This window comes from Notothenia coriiceps, unplaced genomic scaffold (assembly GCF_000735185.1).
Source record: "Notothenia coriiceps isolate Sejong01 unplaced genomic scaffold, NC01 NC01_scaffold00017403, whole genome shotgun sequence".
Classification (NCBI taxonomy): Eukaryota; Metazoa; Chordata; class Actinopteri; order Perciformes; family Nototheniidae; genus Notothenia; species Notothenia coriiceps.
The window spans coordinates 109,072-134,846 of NW_011350104.1; the positions used below are offsets into that span (position 1 = coordinate 109,072).

Here is a 25,775-nt window from a genome sequence, read left to right on the forward strand (position 1 = left end):
GACAGTATACAAATATGCATTGTTGTAGCACGTTTAGGAGTTTCATTAGAATAAGAAAAAACAGACATAAATGTGTTGATCATTTTTTCCAGTTTTATTTTCAAATATAAATAAACACCTCACACAAAAATAAAACAAGGAAGCCACACAGGTATCAACACAGTACAGTAGTAGTGCTGGTAATGTCAGCACATAATAAGGCACTCCTTTAAGCCATGTTTTCCTTGAAAATAGCATAATAAAATAATAAATATACAACATTTACAAAAATGTACATCGTTTACTATAAAAAGCCCTGGTGGAATGCTTTTTATACAAACTAAATAAAAAAAGTACAATAAGTAAACTGTACACGTTAGAAAATACTTTAAATATAAAAAAAGGACTGCATAAAGTTGAAACCTTTTGTGCAGTTATGCAAGATATACAAAATTAACATAAACCGTTTCTACACTTGTGTCCTTTTTCTTGGATGCTACATATCAAACATACAGTTGAAGTCTGTCTATCACTTTTATAAAGTTTTGTGTTAAGCCTGTTCCTCTTCATTCCTGCACTTTTGTTACTCCGCCTGACTACCCAGCCTCTAATAATGCAGTTCGTGGGATTTGTTGGTTCATACTGTATGCAGCAGGAGCAACACTGGCTGTGTTAGTTGGCTTTTTATTATCCCTCTGATAGAGATCTGTTGTTTGCACACGTCCAGACGAGTGCCGGGCTATTGTTTTGTTTTATGACCATCTCTGCTGGGTTGCCATGGCGCCAATACCTCTGGCCCCAAAGTCTAATCCTGCCCAGTGTGTCGAAATTCCAGACGCTGGCTGAATCATACCAGCATTACAGTCGTACTCCCAAATGTTGTCATAGTCCATTTCCTGGTCATCTGGTTCTGTGGGTTCAAGGTACGAGTGATGATCTATAAGAGCGAGAGAAGATTCACAGACTTTTAGTTTCAAACAATGCAAGACAAACCTCGCCCCAACGAAATAAACTTGGATACATTCCCAACATATGTATGGCGTGATTGGCAAAATATAATCTCACTGTAAAACTAGTAGTGTAACTTGCCACACACGTCACTACCTTCATTTGTTATGAATGTTCTCTTTCTAATGGTGCAGAAACATGCAACTATCAGACTATTTAATTGGGTCCTTGCACATGTTAGAATAAATCAAAGTCACCTTCAATAGCCAGGTAAGTTTTAGTAGTTTGTTCTATTTTATATGAGTCTTTAGATACGCTCGTAACCCTACAAAGTTGTGTGCCGTGCATAACAGTGCAGGAGCAAACCCTGTCTGTCAAACAGTGCTCTCTTATACTTGGCTTTCCACCACATGGGACATCTGCACAATGGCATTTGGAGCTGCTCTAAGCACCGTTTCATTGGCACATTTCCTGCGTTTCCAATTTAGTAGCCTTTGGCCTTCTGTCTATCTGCTGACAGCCCCAAGAGTTCAATCAGTCCGAAGTGCATACAGTGTTTGATTTAAGGTGTAAAGGAGTGTGAGCTATGCCCTGTGTCCTTGTTGCTATTTTGAAAGGTGGCTGCTAGTGATGGTAATCATAATGCAGACTTGTGAAGAAGTGTGGATGTAGTGTTATAGCTGCCCATTGTTTTTCAATAGAAATCAAAATTTAGTTTAGACGTGTCAAGAAAAGAAAGCACTGCCTTTTTTTTCCTGACAAGATGGATGGTTTTTCTGTCATAACTTATAATCATACTTGAACTCTGCACACTAATAATAAACAGAGGAATTATTGTCAGTTTTATGATTGCATGCTTTCAGTTCTTACCTGGTGAGTAACCACAAGGCATCTGGGAGGCGTTTCTTGCAGAGCTTGACGAGAAGTGAATCTATGAAAAGATGTGAAAACAATAGAAAGTTACTTCCTGTGATCATGTATAACAAACATTCTCACATTCCCAAAAATATCTGTTTCATCTGTGGCACCTGTTCAAATATTATCTGCAGATCAAGTATATACACACGCTGCTACCATACAGTGCATTGCTGTTGCACTTTGTGCCAAAGCATTCCAGAAACCAGAGTGTTCTGGGAGTTTCTATGTGTTTCTCACCTGCTCCTCTTGAACTTGGCTGGGCACAGGCAGCAGCTTTAGCCTTGACACGGCCTCTGCTCTTTGCTCGGCTTGGCTTTGAGGAGTCTCCATCTCCAGGCCCAGAGCCTGTCCCTGGGAATTGGTCAGGATCAGGCTTCTCCTGCAGCGCCTGCCCATGGGAGGGGTGTGGAGCTGGAAGGAGGAGGGTAGCAGCTGGGGGCCCTGCTGATGTTGGTGGTGCTGAATTGGCTCTTGCCAGCTCTGCTGCTGAAGAACAGAATAAGATGTGTCAGAGTATGAAGCTATAAGTAGAGCTGCAAGTATAATTTGATTAGTTGAGGTAATTTGTCATGCAAAAAATTGCTTTTTCAACCAATCCAAATTAAGCTGACCTTATAATGATAATAATGACCAACGATAATATGATGATGAACAATCACGATAATTTCTCCATTTAGTAAAATGGATCTTGGAAAAGGATAAAGCTGCTATGATACATTTTGGTCAACATATTTCTTATTTATTTAACAAATTGGAATTACATTTAGTAGTGTATGAGCCCTCCCACATTTTTCAGCTCTTTTCTTTAACACTTTTCTGCATCAACAGCAATGATGTTAACTGAAAGTGTGCGTTTGAGGTTGTACACTGCTTTATCTTGTACAGGCTGTGAAGGTGTAAATGGAGTCTATAAATCCAGTAATCCAGAATCATTGACCCACTTACCACTGGTCTGGCCTTATCCAAGGAGTAGATTTCGGGGCTGCAGGGCTCATCGTACAGGGGTGACAAGGGCTGTCGGGGGGCGCACATGTCCGAGTGGCGCTGGGGGGTGTTCAGTGAGACGTTCAAGGATGTCTGAGGGGTGCTCCAGCTGTTGGACTGATCACAAAAGATTCAAAGTTTTAAACACCAAGCGATAAGATGAAAATAAATGTTCCCTCTGTCTCTATCTGTCTCTCTCTCTCTCACGTAGTTCAAAGAAGGCCATCACATAAGCCACAGTGTATGATCATATTACCAAATACAGGTTTTGGACCCATGCCATGTCATGATCTGCAGCAGTGCTGGTGTGACAGCAATCTGTTGTCTCACAAATCAAATGCAGCTGTCACGGCTGTGTATAAAAACTGAACTCCAAATTGTCATAAGAATATGTGGATACAAATTTCCTCTGATTGGTGGCTTAAGTTTTTCATAGACCTTTTATCACTGTACCATGAAGAAGATTTATCTGTCAACCTCAATCTGCTGAAATGCTTCCATTACCCTGTTTGTTAACACCATTTACATGACCTTTCTAAGCCTACTGGTTGTGCCTATTTTAGTTACTGTTCACATGACATGTAAAATAAGTCAGCACTCTCAATGGGAATATTAGCAAGTTAGACGCCAGACTGAATTACCTTTACAAGTGGAGCTTTCTCCAGCCGCTGGGGGCTGGCACGATGCAGAGCAGAGTAGGGTGTGCTGTAGACCTGAGATCGCACTGCGCTTTCCGCAGGCTGGAGGTGGGAGCTGCGCTGCGGGGAGGAGTAGCGCAGTGACGAAGGTCGTAGGTCACGCTCAAGCCTGGTGTGGGAAGACACGCTGTTGTTCCTGCTGCCTAGGCGGGCAGTCTCAGTTGAGGAGGGACGACTTGAGCTGTACTGTAAGGACAGACAAAAACACCCATGGCAAATGTCAGACCAAAGTTTTGTCTTTTAGCTTTTTAACTATTTATTCTGTCTTCACCAATAGATATTTTAATTATGTTTTGTTTCTTTGTAAACAGGTCTCCATTAAATTAATTTGGGAGGTCGATAGTTCAGGTCAGGAGCTGAAAAACATGTCTTCTGGGCACTGAGCCCTCTACACTTAAGGCTAATTGGATTTGTAGTCAGCCTGCATAGCCCCTCTCCCGGGGGAGTTGGTGATAAGTCCTGATAATGCACATTGCTTCAGTACTGAAGAGATTGAAGTTTGCAAGAAAACTTTTTTATGTTGTTTTAGTAAAACAAATCTGACTTTGTTTTGAATGTTTTTACTGGACGGCCGGAGGATCATCTCCTAAGCCTTTGAAACGTGAGCAGTTTGGTCTCCAGACCTGGCTTAATAATTAACTTTTTGAAAGAAAACAGTTGCTGCCCAGCTCCACCAAAACAAACACAACGTTTTTTTTAGCAGTGAACAACTAACTCCTACCACATTTATATCTGCGCCAATATTGGTGTGTTTGCTTAGGTTATTAGTTAAAGGATACTTGAATTACAGCTGACTTACACAGAGGGGTTCGGTGTATCCTGGGGAGAGAGGGTTGTCTTCATGAATGGGTAACTGAAGGTTGTGGGACCCAAATCCACTACCAGACTGGCTAAACTTAAGAGACTCAGAGCGTCCATGGCTGTTTCCACTCCACCTTTCAAACTGTGGAGCCTATAAATTAAAGGGGAGAAGAATATTGTTTAAATATTTGACTAAGGAACAATGAGCAAAGCTGTCAAACTTTTTTACTTTTTCAGACTTCTATTGGACTGTTGACTGAGTAGCAGCAGTGGTTGTAAATCCTAAACATAGTCATGGTGAATGTTAATTTACAAAAGGCATGGCTACATTCAATGTCTTTATCACTTTTCGTCATACTCCAGTATTGTAAAAAGGAAGGAGGGCGGGCTTCACCTCTCTGTGCGTCGGGGTGTAGATGATGTCATACACAGGTGGCGGAGGGCTGAGAACGGGCACGTCAGCACTTTTGAAATGCTGGATCCAGTCGCAGAACTCAGCCCTATCCAGACATGACACCACTATGGGGTTGATCAGCTTCCCTGGGAAGAGAGGGNNNNGGGGGGGGGGGGGGGGACAAAGCCTGTCATTCGGTCTGTCGCTCACTGGAATGTGCCATAGTCAGATTGTCATTCACTGGGGATAAAACCAACTCATTCATGGAGGGTTACACTCTGTGACGCTAGCAGATTCAGTGAAAAGGCCACATAGCGTGAAACATGCATAAGAATGTACACATTTAAATCCATTTAACATGGCTTTTTAAATGCCACTGTGCTAACGAAACCGAAGTAGAGCAGCACAATGATTCACTGTATTTACCTTCAATCATAAAGGTGTTGGGCTTGACGTCTTGGCCGGGTGTGGTCACAGAAATCATGTTCAGTTCAAGTTTCCCCTGTAATCATAATGACTCTTTAACACAAGTCTTTGCAAACACTTGACATACTGTATGCATACAGATCAGGACATGATTAGGTTGTACAGAAAGGTCAATGTTACCTTATAGAAGAGTGCATCATTCTCCTCTGATAGGATGATCAGCGTCGCTGGATACATAACCAGCAGTCTGTCACTCTGTTCCTGCAGACACAAGATTATAGCTACTAATAAGATTTATGTAGTTGGGTTTCATTGCAGAAAAGGAACAGTGCTTTTCTTATGCTTGAGTAGAATACTATTGTCATTTGTATGTTATGACCATTAAACCATAGTTTATGTTTTGCTTACTTTTTTTCATCATTAAATTACACTTTATGGACAATAAAATAACAACCATGCATCTTAACATTTATAAAGCAACACAAGAGATTATTTCCATGTGGAGAAATCCATTTTTCATCTGTGTACAAGGTGAGGATTTTTCTTTTAAATCACTTAAAGAAGAAATTTAATTTATCTCTGGAATATTTGCATGTTTCTGCATTATAAAAGAAGAATGACACCGAATACTGTTTTCATTAGGTAAGAAAATAAGTCCTGATAACCGAAGATGAAGATAAGACTATGAATAAACTGTGACACATTGTGCCCTTTAAATATACTTTTGAGAGGCACAGTTTAAATCCCAGTAAGATCTTCAGTGGAACCAGTTAGTGGTATATTTAAAGGTGCGGCAGACTTAGAGTTTATGTTTCCTCTCCCTCTCAGAGGGTGTGTCGGGACAGACAGCTGACATTCCAGCTGTGAGGTGAGTCGAGTCACTGCGTGAGCTGCGCCAATGCCTCTCACACACCCAGGCCCTAAATCTCACACACTTCAATCAGGCTGCCGCTATTTCCCACAGTGAATTAATTACAGATATTCATGCAAGCCATGTCATGACAAGTGTTTTTATTGGCTGCTATGTGAAGCTCTATCAGCATTATTTATTTGTGATTTGGTTAACAAGGAGTCATATGTTTTTCCAAAGTTAGTTGCAGGTGTCTGACACTGTCTTACACCTTGACGGGTAAATAAAGATAATATTGTTGCACCAAAGGAGCCATTTGCTAAAATATGGGCTCCACCCTTTCCACTCATTCCTTTCATTGTGTTGAGGTAATATGTGTTGCACAATTTAAAAACTATGAGTCACCTGGATTTAGAGTGGATGTTATCCTGCTTTTTACATCATGTGAACAATTCCCAGACATGAAAACCTATATCTATGACGAGTATAATATACTGTACATTTCCATAAATGGGAGGGAAACAACCAAGATGATGTGTTTCACATCCTTGTGATCGGTGACAGTGATTCACTCTTGATAAGCAGCAGCAATGTCTTACCTGGCAGGGCAGGTGCTGTAGTTGCACTTTGGTGACATGGATGATGGTTCCCAAGCTGTCCCGCTGGGAGCCCTCCCACTCATAGATTGGTTCTCTGTTTATGGAGTTCCTCAGCTCCTCTCTGCCTTTAGTCTCATTCTGGTTCAGCTGTAGTAGTTGAAAAGGAGACAATCATAAGCAAAGTAAATATGAACAGTGCTTTACCCTTTAGCAAATGTAAAAGTGTTGATTTAGATATTTTTCTCAGAATGTCACTCTTTTCTTTATTATTAAGGCTCCTAAGCTAAGGCTTATAATGGATCATCAGTTCAGCTGTTTTCTTCTGTCGTGACAGATCTAGGTTCATGCCTTTCGTCAGCCATTTTCCCACCTGTGGGTGTGGAGTCAGCACTTTAGCCTTTTGTAGATTTGATGTAAGCTGTGATGCGGTCAATGCCACTCCCTATTACCTTGGCATCAGGGAGAGCCAGCAGTGACCTAATTGACTCATCTCATCTATACAACCACACACACACTTTTTATATCAGAAGTGGTTAAGAATAAATTATTTCCAGGCTAATCCAAGTGCTTGTTTGATTTTTTCTTTTTAAAGGGATGTTATTATTGTAGCCCAGGAGCCAGTTTTGTATGCACCCTGTAGATATAACAAAGTCTATTTGCAGGCAATGTGGCATTAGTGTTGCTGAACTTACTCTCACTCTGGTGTAGTTTTCGGGTGCAATTGCAGTTCCCCCATTGGCTTCAATGTTTTCTTTGAGCAGGCCAAACCATAGGTCCATTTCTTCTTGGTTGGCACAATAGACGATGATGGGGTTAAGGCCGACACCTGCAGGGTGCAAAGTCACAAGTTAAAAATGGGAATACATCCCCTAGTCTTTTTTTCTGAGCCTTTCTTAGAAAGATTTCAACCATGGTGGTAAATCATTAATGGCATACACAATCTTCTTTTCTGACCGTCTAGAACACGGTGTGCAATGAGTACAATAAATGTTAGCACATGTTCAAGACGGTAAACCACATTTAAGACCTCATGTGGATGGTTCCCCCTGACATGCTTGTTATTTAAAAATTGTAGCAGACTCTCCAACCCCCCCTGCCCATAAACTGCTTACCAAAAATGAGCAGGACCTGGGATGAAAAGCTGGAATTCTTCTCTATCTATCAGTCCGACACATACCAGAGATAACCAGCAGAGATAGCCTATTTCATTCTAACCCCATGGCTTTGTACTGTAATTGTTGGGAACCATAGTCGACTGAATGCTCCTTAATAAGCAACCACTCTGGACTTATCTGTTGGCTTTCTTTTCCCATCCTAGTTTTACTTAATGTTAGACCTTGACCATGTTACTCCCGTAAAAGTTATGTTTCTCCACATTTCAAGCCAGTGGACTGAAAGCACATAATGAGTGTCTTATTCAAACTTTCAGTCAGTTTACTGAGGTCATTAACTTGTTAAAAGTAATTAAGTATCATCATCAAACAGCTACATTAACCATCTGAAGGTTTCCGGGAATTCTTATCATCTCTCTCATGCTGTGTTTGCTTTGTCACCGTCTAACTCACCAACAGCGCATAGACTCAAGCTGATTCATATTCTCAGTTCCGTGAGAGGAAGGCGCAGGAGGAAATCTCTACATGAGACCCTTTACTTGACTCAGGATTTCGTCATGCTTCCCCTATGTTTCCTGTCAATGATGCCCCCATAAAGTAAATAAAGGTTAACCCTGAGCTATTAAAACAACGGTAATGCCACAAAAAAACAAGCTTAATCCGGGAAGTTGCAAAGTCAAATTATATGTCAAAGCAACACCAACGTGTTAATAAAAGATTCAGATTTCAGACTCTCTTTATGACTGGGCTTGACTTTTCTCCCAATTTTACGTAAATCCGAGACTTTTAATTTTTTCCCAGGCAAAGACCAAAGCCCTCTAATCACTACAGCATCTTATTTCTAGTTATGAAAACAAGTCAAGTTTCAGATTGTTTTCGTTCATTCAGAGGTCCAAAGCTAAGTAGCATTTCCCACTAGACTTTAACCTGAATTTTTTTTTTCAAAAGGCTAAGAGTGGTTGCCTGGCTTTTTTGCGCGACAGCTGGGCTGATTGGAGTGCACCTGTTGTCTAACAAGCATATAGCCTTTAATGCGGGTTTGTCCCCCTGACCAAGGGTGAAGGGGGCCCAGCTCTAGTTAGTCTTGGGGTTGAGTGGAGGTGAAGAGGGTCGCAGCACCTTTGAATCACTGGAATGTGACAACATAGGAAATGCTGCAGTTGAAAATATCCTGTGATTGTTTTGGGAGGATTTTTAATTTGATCTTTAACTGATCAAGTGACAAACAAAGACTACCAGCAGGACTAAAACTAATAACAGATTATAAACTTTAGATTTAGATAATATGAGCAAAATAACCAGAACCCTCTCTACAAATCTTGTTCCTTCTCCTTTTTTTTTTAGAAGTTTGAAGCTCCTGTTGGATTAACTGGTTCTAGTCTGTAAACTGAGTGATTGATTAGCTTAATTCAAAACTACAAATAAAACTCAAAACTGATGATTACCACATTCTAGGGCTCTGTGCCAACACCCACTTGTGTCTTCTCTAGCCAAACGTACCGTTTATTTGAAATGCGAATTCCTGGGGTTGGCTGTGGTTGCAGTTCTGTTGCAGGTTGCAGATGTTGAGTTCTTTCAATGGAAGAGTTCCCTGCACACAAAACAACAAAAAGCTTGACCAGGCTTCTTTGGAAAACAAAAACATTTTCTCATTCCATACCAAAAGCAGTGTCTGCAACATTTCCCTTGCTCTTGTTGAGCAAACTATTCAGCTCTAAATTGTAACTATCAAATTAAGTCAGCATCGTAAATCGATTATGTATTTATGTCGTCTTTAATATTCTGACTAATACTGAATACAGGTGCTGCTTAGCTGTCTTTTTTTTACATGGAGTTGGTCTCTCCACAGACAAAGTACAATTATGAGTAATGGCTGCTCATGCTTTATGACACAGGTGAAGAATCATCATCATGTTTACCAACGCAAAGCTGGTTGGCAGGGTAGGCATGTCAAAGTGAGTATGACCTAACATCAAACTGCCCTAGAGGGATATTCAAACTATACAAATAACCCCTGATTTAGAGGTGAGCTCATACCGTGAAACCATGGATTAAAAATGTTTTATATAATATTACTTTAAAAAACTCACCTGGTATGTCAGTCCAGTTGTGTTGTTGGAGACAAAATGGAGATGCGTCTGAAAGAGATCCAGGTAGCAGTCATGTACATCCTGCAGAAAACGAGAGTTATTATTTAAGAACTGTTAATAAAAAGTTTGAGTTACAGTTGAATGTAAAATTCTGATATAGTTAGTCCTGTCTCAGAATTAGTTTAGCAAGAAAATAATTACTTTATTTTTTGACATGTGTGTACAGTACAGCAGGTGATTTCACAGATTGGCCAACATTTATTTAGAAAATATATTTAATATGTGCTGATAAAAATGTATTATTCTTTGAAACCCTGACAGGGATTATGTATGCTTATCATGTATTTATTTCTAGAACAGTTTGGTCTTGTATCATCTACTAATCAAAACAATCCCTTTGTTTCGTCAGTGATTCATGTATGGCTTCATTTGTAATTACTTAGTAATACATATTTCCTTCCTGTGTGATAGTGTTTTCTGTTATAACACAATGTGTTCTTTGCTGCCATGACGGTATTCCTTCAATAAATCTTTACTTTTTAGTTTTTGACAGAGCTGTTGTGTCAGCTCTGACAAATAGCAGTTCCCACCAATCTGAGCCGGCGTGTCCTCTATCAGTCTCTGGGATCTGAGAAACTCTCTACCCTGAGGTTTTCTTTTGGAGTTGTTTCACAACTGTAGCAGAGGCGAGCATGTCCAAACATAGGTTGCGGTTAGCTTTGTTGAGAACGAATTGGATTATTCACCAGCCACCACGTCAATACCAGCAGCAATTTGTGTGTTTGGTGGCTGCAGAGTAACATCCTGTTCCTCTCCACCTGTTTTTTTCATTGTTATTTTTGTTGTTGACACCCTCATGATGTGTAATTGTGGGCTTGGCAATTGTTTTAAGACCTCATTAACCGCAATCTGGATTGTGCAGCATTAGTTCATTTATCTTTATAGTTGCTTTCCGGATATTTCCACATACTCATTAAAAAGTACTTTTGCACCACTCACCTGGCAGTGAAGGAAACGGAAACGAACTTTGGAGCTGTGAATCATTCGTCCGTAATTCTTCACATTGATGCTGCTCTTCTTCCAGCCACTGGCTGGGTCGTAGGGGAACGGAGGATCCCATTTGATGTTGTCTATCTTCTGCAGATCTTTATAGTGCATTTCCTGCAACCAGTCATTATGACATGAGTAAACCAGTTAGACCTGCTGTTACAATTAATTTACACATAGTACTAAAAATCTAATTGCAAACAGGTTGCAGTTTATAGGAGAGCTATTTTTTTTGGTCTGCAAACAATTGAGTTTCATGCCGTCACCATCTCCTAGATATTGATAGAAGTTCTTACCTTTCTGGGGGTGACAGTGCACAGGATATTAATGATGCTGTTGGACTTTTCCTGTCCCTCTTGGGGATGTTTCTTGCGAAACAGGCGGCTGCTGCAAGAGAGATAGGAAAACCAAGTTCAATCCCAAATCCCAAATGTTTACCATCTATTCTGTTTGCTGTTCAGTTAATTACCCAACGCAGTTTGAACAAGGAATATTTCCTGTTTCTGGGAGTTTACCGTCATCTGCTGTTGTCAGATGGAGAGTTGACCTGAATACAACAGTCCTTGCTCTACTGTGTTGCATTTTAAATTCAGTCAGGGACTTATTTCTCGGTGTTTCCCCTTTTTCCTATTCATTAAGTCAAAAACTGAATCTACACTCCCTTACAGATCTCACGGCAGATTGATGACTGTAAATCGTGATTTGTGTCTCATGTCATATAAACTGAGCCCCTTTCTTGGTCCTCACTTCATATATGCCAGCCATTTAAATGATAAAAACAATCATGTCTTGTGTTTCTGATAGTGAGGATATGCATAGGAAAATCAGCATTCAATGCCCTTCTTTGTTTAACATGACCCTCATCTGTTACCATTAGTGTCACATATTTATGAGGAAGCTCCCTCACTGCAATGATAAGGCTTTTACAAGCTCTGCCTGTAGTTGATCTGCTTATCTGCACATATAGTATGTCCGGGGTCTGCATTGCAACAACGCAGCCTTTTGTTTGCATGGTGGGAATCAAGGTCTGTCTAATCAGGAAGTCCTGCACCAGTAATTGATTTGTGTTTAGTGAGTGATGCTTTCCTCCATAAGACCATGTGAAGAACTCATTTATGTACAGGGAAAAAAGGAAAACCATCTACACTGATGCAATTTGCAGGTAGCGTATTTGCACACCCAACATTCTCGAAGTCACTGCAGTGGCATTCAACCAATTCTCACTCCTTCTCTGAGGGGAATACCTGAGCCTGGCCTGACAGACCAACACAAAGAGTTAGTAGGGTACACAGGAAACGGGAACACTCAACGCATTGTCCACAACCGTTGACCCAATTTGGAAGGTGTATCAGTGTTCAAGTATGAGCAGTTGGGTTTCTGAAACCAAACTGTTTTTAAAAAGGCGTCTGTTTTTATTTGAAAATGTAGAGGTAAATGGCACGTTTGATAAAACCAGACCCTGAATCATCACACAGCACAGAGAGCAAGAGTAAGGAAGAGACTAATTAGAGTCAGATGTGTTGGTCCAGCATTGTGGGTTAGTGTGAGGGTAACATGCCCAGGCATATAATCCTTGAGGATGAAGGAAAACAAGACAGAAGACCAAGAATAACCCATTAATGTTAGTCAGCTCCTGTATTTGTTTTCTAAGGATAGATTACTACCAGCTATTACCTTCCATATCAGGTGTCATACAACCAAATATGATCAGCTATTAACTATAGCCTAATGGCTAACATGTGATCCTAATAATGAATGGGGTCCAGTCCTGATTTCGGAGGGAAACCAGATTCACTGACAGCTGGCAAAGAGGAGGCAAATGGTAACTGGATCATTGACACCGTTGGCCAGAAGGGCACCACTCAGGCACGACTGAGGGACTATCCTGTGTTACCACATGATCCTGACCCTGGCCTCACAAACTTCACAACCTCTGTTTAACCCCAACGGTTAAATCGCAGAGAAATACCAAGAATTCCTTCCAGCTGAAACAGTCTAAAATAACAGCCGAGGACACGAGTCACTCAATGAGTTCAGTACAGTAAGAACACCTGGAGAAGCTGGATTGTTCTTACCTGTTTCTGCGTATGAAACTCTTGCTGGAATATCTTAAATTGCTTTGGGGGACACATGACATGCTGCTCCCCATGCTGCCGTGCTCTGTTGGGCTTTGTGTCGCTTTGAAGGCAAACTGTACTCCTTCTGTGATGGATGAATGTAATCCAAGAGTGCAATGCTCACCCTGCTGCAGTTAGATAGGACTGAGGGAGAAGTGGGCAGGGTGAGGGTTGTATAGGCAGACCGGTGAGAGTGTGTCTGCGTAAGAGGGGTGGAGTTTGGGGCTGTGTGTGTGTGTGTGTGTGTGTGTGTGTGTGTGTGTGTGTGTGTGTGTGTGTGTGTGTGTGTGTGTGTGTGTGTGTGTGTGTGTGTGTGTGAGAATAACCAGTGGGACTCACACCTTCTGTGAGTTGCCTCTGTCTGTTAAATCAATCCCAACAACAAAGACAGGGGGGTTTGAGTTGAAGTGTGCCGTTTCACACCTTCAGGAGCCAAATGGAGCTCATTGTTGGGTCACTACTGCAATGAGTGGTCACTCAACACACTGGATGGTGTGTGTCAATCAAAATGGAAGATGGGAGCTTCCACTGGCATGCCCAGACATGAAAAGGGCCAAGTAGTCTATTTATTGTTATCCAAAAGACTTTAAACACGCCAGTGAAATGAAACTAAAATATAGTGTTGAACTACGGTTGGTTCCCTTGTTTTTGTTCTTATAATTGAAAAGAAAAAACCCTGCGGATGTTATAGACAAACCATCACTGATATCTTGGCTGAGGATGTGAATATATCAGGTATCACATTGTTTTCAAACTGTGTGCATACAAAATGTTTATGGTTCTTTCTCTACTTTATAAAATATTTTCCTTTGGTCTGTAGTCCTTTTTATCGTTTTTTTTCTGATATGGGAAGGCAAGATAGTTTAAACAGGATTGTTCTGTATTCAAAGGCTCTAATTTTTTTCTAATCAGCTTTTATTCCTCTTTATTTAAAATTCATTCTTAAGTAACATACAGTGTAGTGCAACACAAAATCAATTAACAGACAATATCGTATAAAGTTGATTGGGAAGTGAATGGAATCAAATGAAATGTTGGACCTTTTGGGATTGATGTTATTATTTAAAAGTTTTGGGTTGCAAAACTCATGACTCGCACTAGTCATTTTCCATGGACACTCATGATCGTCTTGTGTTTGCTTATTAGATCATTGTCTGTGGTGAGCTGCTGTAGTCATAAAACGAAACGTGTGCTGCTTGCTGTCAGGTATCGCCAACCTGTTCAGCAGGATTGTTAAACGGATGCACCTGAGGCAGCAACAGTCATCAGCTTGTTAAATCCAACTGAAGAGCAGTCGTTGTCACCTTTCAGTCTTCCTGATACTGTATTATTGTTTTCTAAATACCTGTTTGATGGGCCAAAGAGCTCAAGTAATTTAATCAATGAAGATTACTGATTGAACTGCATGTGATTTAACTCAAAATAAAACATCTTGTTAAGTGAAAGGTAATGCCTTATCTCACATCAGTAGATTCATTGTTAAAACAGGTTAGATTGACTACCTGTCTCTGATCTTTCCTTAGTGTACTGAGTTAATGTCTGCCTCTCACATGATTTGCAGTGTAGTTTTACTGAGTACAGTAGTAAGCAATGTGTGAAACACTTGACCTGGAGCAAGTAGGGACATGAAAGATTGAATGCGTGGCCAACAAAAACACATTGTGACATTTCAAAGATGCCCGAAGATATCGTAACTTGTCTTATTCTTTAATCTTAAGAACCACTTTCATTTCTCAGATTTATTCAACTCTAATATGTTCATGTATTAATTTGGCTGTACGTTTTTAAGAAGCATTCCCTTAACAACAGCAAATAATTAATAGCTTTCACCCTTAGGCTGTATTAAGAAAGACAGCAAAGTATTGGTGATGATTAAATTAAGGAAGGGAAAAGGAAACACATTTACTCAATCACGATGTGTTGGATTTGTTGTGGGGGTAAATGTCTCTTAATGAAAAATATGATAAATAAAATGTGTCTGATTAAAAAGTTTAGTCAGCAAGAGCTAAATAATGGAAACACATGATTTCTCAAAAACAAAGTTCAAATAAGCTGATCATGACATGAACCTATGTCATCCAGGAGAGTCCTGTGATTCGACGCAACACTGTGACTATAGTTTGTAGAAACAATGAAATGGGAATACAGAATAGTGAAAATATAACTACTTCTCAACTCAAATTAAACATAAAAAAACTTTTAGATCATATCTTTGACTTTTTCCTAAGAATGAGCCTCTGAATCATTTTCCTCAACGTTGATTGAAAACCTTAGTGTGTTTTTTATTTCTCATTATTTGGAACAGTGGAAATTAAACTGAATATTTTACTGAGCTATCTATCGATTCCATGGAAATCAGTGTCAAACAGATAGTTATCATCTAAATTAATGCGAAAGCACCTTTTTAGTCTGGTGTTAGATCATCATGGAAAAGCAAAAAGTTGAACTAGATAATACATGCGGCCCGCATGGTGACTCACCCTTTCCTCGCAATATTCCTCAAGGAAGGCAGCCAAATGTTGTTAACAACCTGGGATTTTTTTACTGTGAGCTCATACCAGTTTCAGTTATACTTCAGGTAGAGTTCATCACCAAGTTTCTACCAAGATTATAATAAGGTTGCTACTCTTTCCCAAGAAATGACCCATTATTGTTACAAGGAAGCTACAGTATGTTACATACAAAACCAAGAGTGGGTCGACTGGTAGAAATCGGCAACACAATTGTAATAAAATATTACGTCTCACCTTAAACTTAAGACATACATACTGTCGATTTTGCTCAAGATATTTGAGGTACCCAAAGGATGAATCTCATCTTGACTTTGGACAATCAACAGATCCAGTTTCCCTAAACTGTACTTCAAGAGTTGTTAAGTTAGCATTTTATCAACTTACAATAGTTATGTTAACATGCTCAGATTTAAGAAGTAAATACAGTATTTGTAAAAATGTTAACTTGATAAAATTCTTAGAATTGTCAACATGTTTGCTTAAATGTTTTTGTTTGATTTGTTACAGCTCCAAGGTGGCAAGTCATTGTTGATATAATAATTCTTAAAACAATTTTGCATTTGTTGTTGTTGTTATTCCCCACCATTATACTGGGAGACAAAAAACACCCTTACCTCCATTATCTTTTTCACGCATACAATTGACTGCAACATCATGAATACTAATACAAATTAGTGGCCTGGATTTCAAGTGAGGCCTTTTGGGATGGTTTTGTTAGAAGTGGATGGACAAAGTTAGTGGGAATGTACAAACTAGCTGGTTGAAACAACCTTAGACTCTAGTTTGGTCCTACATTTAGGATTGAATAGCACCCAATGTGCCTGTTGTTTAGAAGTTTAGATTACTACTGTAGATCTCACTTCTCCAGTTTTGTATCACATTGCTCAACGGGGACGGGAAATACCAGATGCCTAGCCAAAAGCAACATTATATGTAGAAAGAAAAACAGCCCATTCATTTTTCCAGACTCCATCAAACGGTGGGGCTCACAGTTCCTGAATGAGCTGTTTCCTAACAAAAGACCACATAGTTTCACATTGAAAAAAACAATTACTTTATTAAGAAGTCTTTTTTCAGTCTGGGCTCACCATAATAATTATGTAATTGAGCACAGTTCTGCTTTAATGTGTTATTTATATACCCAATGTATATAAAGGATACTTGGGTTTTCTTTAAAGCTTAAACTTCATATTTATTTTAATGATATATATCACATCTATATAAAAGAAGAGACCTAAATGCCATTTTCATAATGTCATTCCCTCCATGTGTGGTGGGATGAACTTTGGTTCTCCCCAAGAAGTCACTCGCTTGTGTTTATCCAGACTCAGCGGGTGAGAGCAGCGGTGCTAAAGTCACACCTCAGGCCACTAAAACGGAGTCTGGATATGAGGTCCCCAACATCAGGTGTCCAACAAAGAATCTGACGTGCCAAAGTTCTCACACAGGACGACCATAAAGGAATCTTAATTGGACACTGACTCTCCTTTGAAGGCAAGATCAGTCAAAGTCCGATAAACCGTTTTAACTTCTCAATTTAAGAAGAAGACACACTTTATTTTTCCTCACGGGGAAATGTATTTCTCAACTCTGTTGTGTTTACACACATTACACATAGTAGATCCCTGTTTTGATTAAATCCTCAAGTTGACATGATTATACTAATCAATACGAAGATTGTATTTAGATTGTATACTTCAAGGTTGCAAATACAGACATGCACACACATTATGGAAATTGGGCGTAATTTCGCTTTGTGATGCAAGTTGGATAAGGTTATGATTTCCCTGGAACTCTGATATCTGTTAAAAGGAATGCAGAAAAAGACGTGCCGTGATAATTATTTGCCGAATAAGCATGCAACGCCTTGGGCATCACATGGGCGCATATCAAAGTTAAATTCCTACTCACATTTGCTCTGAGGTTTTTTATATTTCTTCGATCAATCAATTGTTTTATTTTTATTATCCATACGGCACATAAGTTAAAACAATACATCCATTCAAGTAATGTATACAACATTCTTGGAAATAAGTCCAACTTATGTACAGTACACTGGTAATGTAGGAGTGTTGATGTTTTTTAACAGAGCTCTTTTCTTTTGTTTAGGACATTTGATGATTACATTAAACCTTTACTGTGCCACATTTCATTAATTTCATTTTCCAATTTGTTCTGGTCTTTGTGCTCTTTGAATAATTAGCTGCCCAGCATGTTCTTCAGTTTCTGTAAGTTGCTTTACATTAACTTGAACATTCCCTTTAAGTGGTTTTGTCGGGATCTCTAACCTTGTTCAAAACTGACACAATATTGATGGATACTGCAATTGAAATATCTCACTAATGTGGCTTCCTTTTGAATAATGTTCTACGGTAGATGCTACTTTACTGCTCGGCTTTTGTGCTGCTAAGCACACATCTTGATTTTGGCTTTACTGGAGCATTAAGGCCTTTAATAGTTTTCTGCTTTTAACACACTAACATGGGCTGTCCAGACCTGAATAGTTTTGATGGGGTTGAGAAAGTTTCCATTTCAGACCCGGTTTTATCTAAAGGATAAAACCGGACGTTCAAAACGTTTACGGCCTCTCACGGTATGTGTAGTGTTCCAGTTGGCACTTTAGAGGAGGGAGGCCTCTCCACAGCCTGATAAAGGCTGTGCGGTGACACCAGGGGAAAGAGAACAGACTTCAGTGGCAGGAATGCTTGAAAGAACCGTCCGCACAACCAGATCAGCAACTCTTCCAGCGAGTATATTTATTCAGACAGGTTGTAAACTCATTAGCATCTCATAGCAGTGGAGGTGGCTCACAGCCACAGTCCACACACACTTAGGAATCCTCAAAAGCCTATCTATTTGAGCATTTATTTGATTTTAATATCAGTTTAAACATCCATTTAAAAAAAAAGTTTTATAGTCTCTCATGAAACAAATTTAAAAAATAATCCAGAGTATCACCTAAACTCACAAGAATGTTTCATAATTACCATAATGGAGAGGAAAAATATGTAAAACGTAGTTTTGCGAACAAACACCACGAGTAAAGCTTTTTTTTTCCCATTCAAAGCTGTAGGTGTTTTGGATTGTGTAAATTTGGCTTGTGTTACTTTCTACGTGTTTTGGGAGACTGGGAGTTGATAGGTTTGAGTGTATGCAGAGACAGCCACAGGTGTGAATGCCATGGGACTGAGGTCAAGAAGGGTAAAGTGAGAGTGTTCAGCTGTCTACTTAGATCAATGTGAAAGAGGAGAATGTTGTGACGGTACCAAACCACAGTATATAGTGAACCTAGCAACGAACAGTCCTAGCAACACTACATTAAGTCTGTTTGTTTGTGTGCTTTATTTGGTAATTTAGCAGCTTCTCTAATCCTGAACGACATTCAGCGAGACATTTTTGCAGATGCAGGTTACAGGTATCAAATCTGCAGCAAGAAAGGTTTAACCTTTTTTCCCACCCAGTGTGTACATGTGTTCAAACTTGTCAAGCCAGTCATCACATCAGAAAACGTCTTTATTTCATTTTTTTTTTTACAGTGTATTGCTCCATTTCGCAACAGTGCAAAATGCAATATTTTAAAGTTCCTCATAAATAACAAACACACCATAAATAAACAAGTATCACCACATTGAACACAAAATTCAAAAAAGCTACAGTCACATTGGAATTGCACAAACAGATTTAAGATGAGCAACTTTTGTATTTACAGTTCAATCAGCAGAATGGAGGCAAAAGTCTTATGTGGTTTTCTCTGCCTTTCTACTCAAAGTCTTGCCCGGATCCACAGCGACTTTTACAGAATATCAGCATGTTTGTAAGACCATCAGCCCCTATTACAATGTGTCCACTCAAACAAACGAAAAGTAAGGTAGTTATAGATTAACGGAACCGGATCGACAAAATCCTTAAAAAAAAAGGCAACTTCTCAGAAGTTTGGAATAGTATCACTGCGCTACACACGAACTGAACTGAACTCAGGCATTAACTGAGTCTAGACGACTCAAAGAAATCAATTTATTTTAGACAATGCAAGTTCAGTGCAACATTCCCAATTCACCCACCACATTTTCTATAGCCAGTATATTTGTTGTTAATTGTACTGTTGTTTCTAAATAGAGTTGGATCAATTTCAACAATGAGGTAATATAACAAGACACCACTCTTGAATATGTATGGAATGAAATATGACAGCACCAAGTGTCAACAGCATTACTCATTAGTGTCAAGTGTTGGTATACAGTAGGTAAACTAGTAACTGCTTCAATGTCAAGTTGAACTGTCATGGGTCCAAGGATTAAATCCACCTTCATGTCCACTTTCAAAATAAATAAATAAATAAATAAGTAGGAATAAAGACAATGTAAAGTCATTTCATTAACTAGTCTGTAGTTCTGCAAGCATCTAAATTATTTTTGCACAAATGTAGCAGACATAAGGTACAGTTTAATGTGCGATCATGCTTGTGGCAGCGAAGACACATGAAGAAATGTAAATAAAATGCTTCATTTCAAATTGCAACAATCATTCCCCTTAATAAGGAGAAACTCCAACCTCACTCATACTTGGACATTCTCTTTGTCTTCTCTGTTAAAGATATGCACTTCACACACCTAAATAAATATATTAAAACACTCTTAAATAGGCATAGGTCTTATCTGTTTCCTTCTTCAAGCATCTTTAAATCAAAATATATTAGAATGTATACATTTTTATAAATACACATTTCTACATAATTATTCTCTGTTTATAAAAAAAAAGGGTTTAAACTCATAGTTCTGAGGGCCTAACTTCTCCGTTGTCTGTGAGCATGCTTTCTTGCAGTGTAGGAGGGGTTTATCACATTGCCTGTTTCTGCCACCTAGTGTGGCATAGGAGCACTACAACATGTTATTCTCCTGTTGGGAGTTGATGCTGATATGTAAACATGCATGGTATACCGAGTCAACAGCTACATTCCAAAAGTAAAATCATTCACTTTCTCTTTTTTGTACATTATTGCAAAAATCCCATTCAAAAGAAAAATATTGCAAAGGACAACAAACCAAAAAACATTTACATCAAACACAATTAGGTGCCCGCCACGTTTCACAATGAGTGTGTCAAACACTAGAGTGGTGGGAAATAAAGTGGAGCTTGAGGAAAGATCGGTCAATGTAACACATCCAGGAACATCTTAAAGAGAGCAGGAACTGGTATCTGTACGATGGAGCTGTACACTGGAGTTTCTGGCATCCAGACTAAATACAGTGCAGTTCAGAATTAATGGCAAACTTGGTCAAGAGCAGTACAATTGGTTTGACGATGATATTAAAATCTTGGTGAATCTTACATCTTTATGAAAAAATATAGTTATGTGTAGAACTTAGAATAAGAAATGATATTTGAGAATACAACACATATTTTTTTTTTTTTCAATTAAAGTTTCATCATGTGCCACTAATTCTGGAGGAAACTGTACATTAACAAAGCCAGGAGCCTCCATCTATCCAGTTACCTGTCCACTTCTCATCTCCTCCCCATCTTAAACAGAGCAGTTGCGTCTCTTCCCAGAGCCAGTCTGGGCTGTAGCAGCAGAGGCTGAGGGCAGCCAAGCGGTGACCCCGTGTCAAAGGCTTGTGGAGGAAACCGAGAGGGTCGGTGAAGAGGGAGGGGGGAAGTTTAGCAGCTCCAGCACAGCCACGCCAACGCTGCTGCGCCGTGTGAACATGCAGGAGGCCGCAACCCATTTGTTGCTGCGTGGGTTGTACTTCTCGATGGAGTTGAGACTGGAGCTCCCATCGTTACCTCCCACCGCGTACAACCAGCCATCCATAGCCACCAGGTCATGGGTGCTCCTGATAATAGATAAAAGACTAATTCAGTACAATCGATTCCACATGTATTGTAGAAGCATATTTTTCTTACACCACATTAGTATATCTTTCTTAAGCTTTTATCAGGAATAAATAATAAGCATGTATTCTGTTTAATCAAGCGAACTACTAAGCCAGCCCCTTTACAGTTGATGCAGTCTGGGCTTTGCATCTCATTCACATAATAGAGCCTACTTTACTGCATGAACATTATCACTAATTGCATAGAAAAAGTGAAAAATGACAAGACTATGTGATGTGCAGATAAGAATACAACAACATTACAAATACAAAGCTCGATTATTATGGCAGTAACTCATCATTATCACAAGGGAGGGTTCTTTCTGTGCCACACTGTTGGAGGACACCAGGAATAATACTTCAGTTAAAAATGTATTGTATCAGTGGACCAATGGGAAATTGGGTAATTTAAGAGACAAAACTCTTTTTCTGTATTTATTACAATTATTCTACACTATTTTCACATAGGTAAAATGGTTTAAAACAGTGATAGATTAATGGGCAATACAGCTTGATGTTTTGAACTGTGAAATGGAGCCTCCTGGCAACTGGATAAGAAAAGAACTGAAAGCCACACAGCTGATTAACACATGGGTTATTCATGGAGCCGCATAGTCAACTGATGTCAGGTTTCCCTGTTCCTACAGCATACTGACGTGGGTCTCAGAGTGTGTGTGTTTGTGTGTTTTTGTTTGTGTGTGTGTGTGGGGGTGTGTGTGTGTGGTATGATTCTGTGTCTGTGTCTAAAGGACTAGATAACAATTAAATCTGCTGATGTGTCCTCAAATCCAAGACTTCTACATCTCTAAATCTCCCTCCCTGATGCCGTTCCTCTCGTATCAATACAATGCTGTGATTGGGTGCATGTTTGCCTGCTTTAATCACCCGCACAAGTTTTATTTTCTAAGAAATAATGAAGAGCCGACTGTTGGAAAATAGGTCATTTGATGTTTATGCCGTAAGAGGGCTTTAGAATTAAGGAAGACATCCAAATGCCCCAAATCCTACGCCATGAAGAGTAAAGATTTTTAACAGCTATAACCGCAGCAGGGGAAACTTTTTTCTTATTAACTAAGATTTGTAAGAACATTTTTTCAATTTTAATTGACTGAATTTATTAGAAAATTGTGCTTATTAACACATCAATACTCTGTTATATATTTTTACATATGCATTTAAGAAGTACAATATAAAACAAACACAAGTTTCAGGTGTCCGCTATATTCCATAATATTTTTAGAATTTGCTTCGGGCCAATCCAAAGTGGACCACGGGCCACAGTTGGCCCCCAGGCCGTAGGCCGTAGTTTGGGCACCCCTGCTCTACACAGACAATTTTATTCTTCAGCCTTTGTAAAATAGATGTTATCTTTTATTCAGCTGTAGGCAAAACTGGAGTTATCACAGTCCCCCCTCCCTCATAAGGATGTCACATGGTTGTTAAGAAGCCTAAAAAGAGACGATAAAGCTGGGCAAGCCTAAACAAAAACCTTGAGTGCATTTGAGGGCAATGCATTACAGCAGTTAGTAACTGTGATTTGAACCAGTGCCATTTCTGTTATATTCTTGATTTAATAAATAATACATATTTCTTTTTAATCCCATAATGACTTGACGCTTTGGCAATGTTGTCTCTGCCAATTAATTATTTAATTGAATTAAATAGTAGAACCGGGTCGTCCTGATGGCTAAGTTGGCAAAGATGTGTCTCACTAAATACATTCCCTGGATTCCTCCCAGGACCCGTTTCATATTTCATCGTCTCTCCAATGAAAGTGGCTATCTCTTTTTCTTAAGTATTTAAACTTATTGAAAGGCATCTCTATGTTTGTGATATTATAGTAAGGAGTACATTAGGCTGCAAGTTGCTTCATTACTTGCTCTGGTGGCTCTCATCTTTCACAACTTAAAAGGGGGTCTTCCCAGTCAGACATTTATCTCTGCAGAGCTTATTATGCAGTTTCACTGTTTCATGTGAGTTAAAAAGTGAGTTGTGACAGCAACACATATTTGCCACATCATTTATGGTTGTTGGAGCTGTGTTTTAAATACATCCATTTACATCTTGCCACTGTACCTGGTCTTGATTAATCTGTTTGTACTAATATGAGTTGTGGGTGCAGGCTGACCTGCGTATGTTCATGGGGGCCACTCCCTCCCAGGTGTTGGCCTTGGGGTTGAACCGCTCCACAGAGTTCAGGCAGCTGGTGCCGTCGTTGCCTCCTGCGACATACAGCATGCCGTCCAGCACGGCCACCCCGGCACTGCTGCGCCGACTCAGCATGTTGGCAATGGCTGTCCATGTGTTGCTCTGTTCATTATATCAAGAGACTGAGCATTAGTCACATGTTTATGGATACAACTGTTGAGCACTTTTCTTCTCTGCATTCAGTTAGTGCTGGCAACAAACAAGCTTTTTTGATGATACATTTAACTGCATGCAACAACACACCTGGGGGTCATATTTTTCCACCGTTGCGAGATGTGAGGAGCTGTCGTAACCTCCCACTGCAAACAAGCTGCTATCTGCAGGGGGAAGGGGAGTAAACATTCAAAATGTAAATATTGCCAGTTAAATAACAAAGTTGTAACTCCCTCTTGATTTCAGACATAGAAATGCAGAAAGTGAAACATAAACATACAGTTAATCATATTATGTTTTCAAGAAGGTTCCTTCCTACCCAGAGTTGCTACTCGGACATATCTCCTACGGGTGCTCATGGCAGCAATGGATGTCCAGGTACTGGTCAGAGGGTCGTAACGCTCTGCACTAAAAGAGGAGAAAAATACAAACTTTTATTTGATATAATGACACTGAAAGACCGCCCTATTTAGATAAAGGACTTTATGACCTGGCAAAACAGGATCAAGTCAAACCAAAAAGATGTAACAGTAATCAACAATGTAGCAAATCTAGCTTTAAAGTATCAAGATGTTCAGCATTCATTGCCAAAATGTTAGTTTGTGTGTACCTATTAAGGCAGGAAGCTCCATCATAACCTCCAGCAGCGTACAGCAGGCCATGCAGGACCGCTACACCCAAACAGCTCCGCCTTGTTCCCATGGAAACTTCAGGTTGCCAGGAGTTAGTGATGGGGTCGTAGGACTCTACAGTAGCGAGGTCTGAGGTGCCATCATACCTGAGGGGATGTGGATATAAATACATAAAAAAAAGGCTTTTTGATGACTGACGTGGAAGCATTTTGCCTCAAAGAATACCTTATTTATTTTTCAACGCTGCATCCACGAAAAAAAGGTTGTGATGTAATCGATCAGGAAAGTTATACTTAAAATGGTTTGTTTTTGCCACTGTAAGATTTTAACTATAAGCTTCTGATAACTTTATGGAAAGGACCGTACTACAGAGACACAAAACATTTTTCTTTACCTATTGCTTGATACAAAGTGAGGTTTTAACCATTATATTTTGGTAACAAGTGAAATGGCACATTAACAAATGGATGACCAAGCGAAAGGTAAAGAAAACTGTTTATTTCTCTGGAGGGTCATTTCCCTTCCATCCTGGCGCAAATAATAACAATCTGAGCTTGTCAGAGAGAAAAACATATTGCATTGCAGCCTGTTTTGTGCCTCTGTCTGCAGCTTTATTTCTCAATACTGAGCCAATTACAAAAATGTTTCTCTAATGGTCACTTTGTAACATAGGAAAATAAGGGCATGTTTGAAAAATACAGATTTAGATTTTTTTAATTATCTCTGAAAGAACACAAAAAAGGCCAAAGAGAAAAGAGTCAAGAAAAAAAAAAATACTTTTAGTTTTGATGAAAGCCAAAAACAGAACAAGCACTTCATCAGGAGCACAAGAAAAAAGCTGTTTTGCATAATCATCCCTCAAGATTATTTTACATGTTCAAGCTTCCTCTTTGTAAAAAGGCAGATTTAGTTCTTATCATACAATGTAGTATTTGAGTTGGAGATGAGATGGTGGGTTAATTTGTTTTGGTTCAAAGGCCAGCACCATAAATCTCACCACTTACCCTCCAACAGCGTAAAGTCTATTCCCAATGGCTGCCACTCCCACCCGTGCACGCCGAGTGGACATGGACGCCACCATGTGCCAGCGATCAGTCCTGGTGTCATACGCCTCGCAGTCTCCATGAATGGCAAACAGGCTGCCACCACCTGCAGACACAAAGAAAAACAACATTGTTAATAGCAATGCTTTGACGTGAATATGAAAATCAAAAAAAGGAACAGATAACAGATAGTAAAGGAACATTTTACTACTTCTACTTTTTTATGCATGCTTCTACGTAACATTAAGCTGTCTTTGGCTCTTTTTCTGCTGTAACAACGTACATTTCCCCTCTGTGGGACTAATAAAGGTATTCGGTTTCTGATTCATTTCAGAGAAAGGTTTTTCAAGATGCCGGGTTTTGAGATGATTTTGGCTGAAATTTGGGTTC

The 25,775-nt window shown here is 39.5% G+C and overlaps 2 protein-coding genes across 7 annotated transcripts in view; both read right to left on the bottom strand.

Moving 5' to 3' along the window:
- Window positions 1-71: 71 nt before the first annotated feature.
- Window positions 72-13,095, bottom strand: plekhn1 (pleckstrin homology domain containing, family N member 1). 2 transcript variants are annotated; one of them, XM_010776875.1, is made up of 16 exons: window positions 12,922-13,095; window positions 11,143-11,233; window positions 10,799-10,960; window positions 9,800-9,880; window positions 9,210-9,300; window positions 7,290-7,423; window positions 6,598-6,744; window positions 5,329-5,409; window positions 5,149-5,224; window positions 4,723-4,868; window positions 4,327-4,479; window positions 3,471-3,713; window positions 2,791-2,946; window positions 2,083-2,328; window positions 1,798-1,858; window positions 72-916 (listed from the first exon to the last, which is right to left on the bottom strand). In XM_010776875.1, exons 1-16 carry the CDS (start codon window positions 12,993-12,995, stop codon window positions 732-734), a joined length of 2,127 nt encoding a protein of 708 aa, XP_010775177.1. In that variant the 5' UTR covers window positions 12,996-13,095; the 3' UTR covers window positions 72-731. The 2 variants fall into 2 exon arrangements, with proteins under 2 accessions (XP_010775177.1, XP_010775176.1); XM_010776874.1 differs by having other exon boundaries at window positions 2,083-2,331.
- A 5,876-nt stretch (window positions 13,096-18,971) lies between these two features.
- Window positions 18,972-25,775, bottom strand: part of klhl17 (kelch-like family member 17) — a 28,336-nt gene continuing 21,532 nt past the window's right edge. For all 5 annotated transcript variants that reach the window (XM_010776880.1, XM_010776879.1, XM_010776878.1 and 2 more), the window contains exons 7-12: window positions 25,347-25,491; window positions 24,321-24,488; window positions 24,030-24,118; window positions 23,801-23,874; window positions 23,478-23,659; window positions 18,972-21,310 (exon numbers count right to left, since the gene is read on the bottom strand). In XM_010776880.1, the coding sequence (XP_010775182.1) occupies window positions 21,082-21,310; window positions 23,478-23,659; window positions 23,801-23,874; window positions 24,030-24,118; window positions 24,321-24,488; window positions 25,347-25,491 (887 nt within the window). In that variant the 3' untranslated portion in view covers window positions 18,972-21,081. The remainder of the gene's footprint in view (window positions 21,311-23,477; window positions 23,660-23,800; window positions 23,875-24,029; window positions 24,119-24,320; window positions 24,489-25,346; window positions 25,492-25,775) is intronic.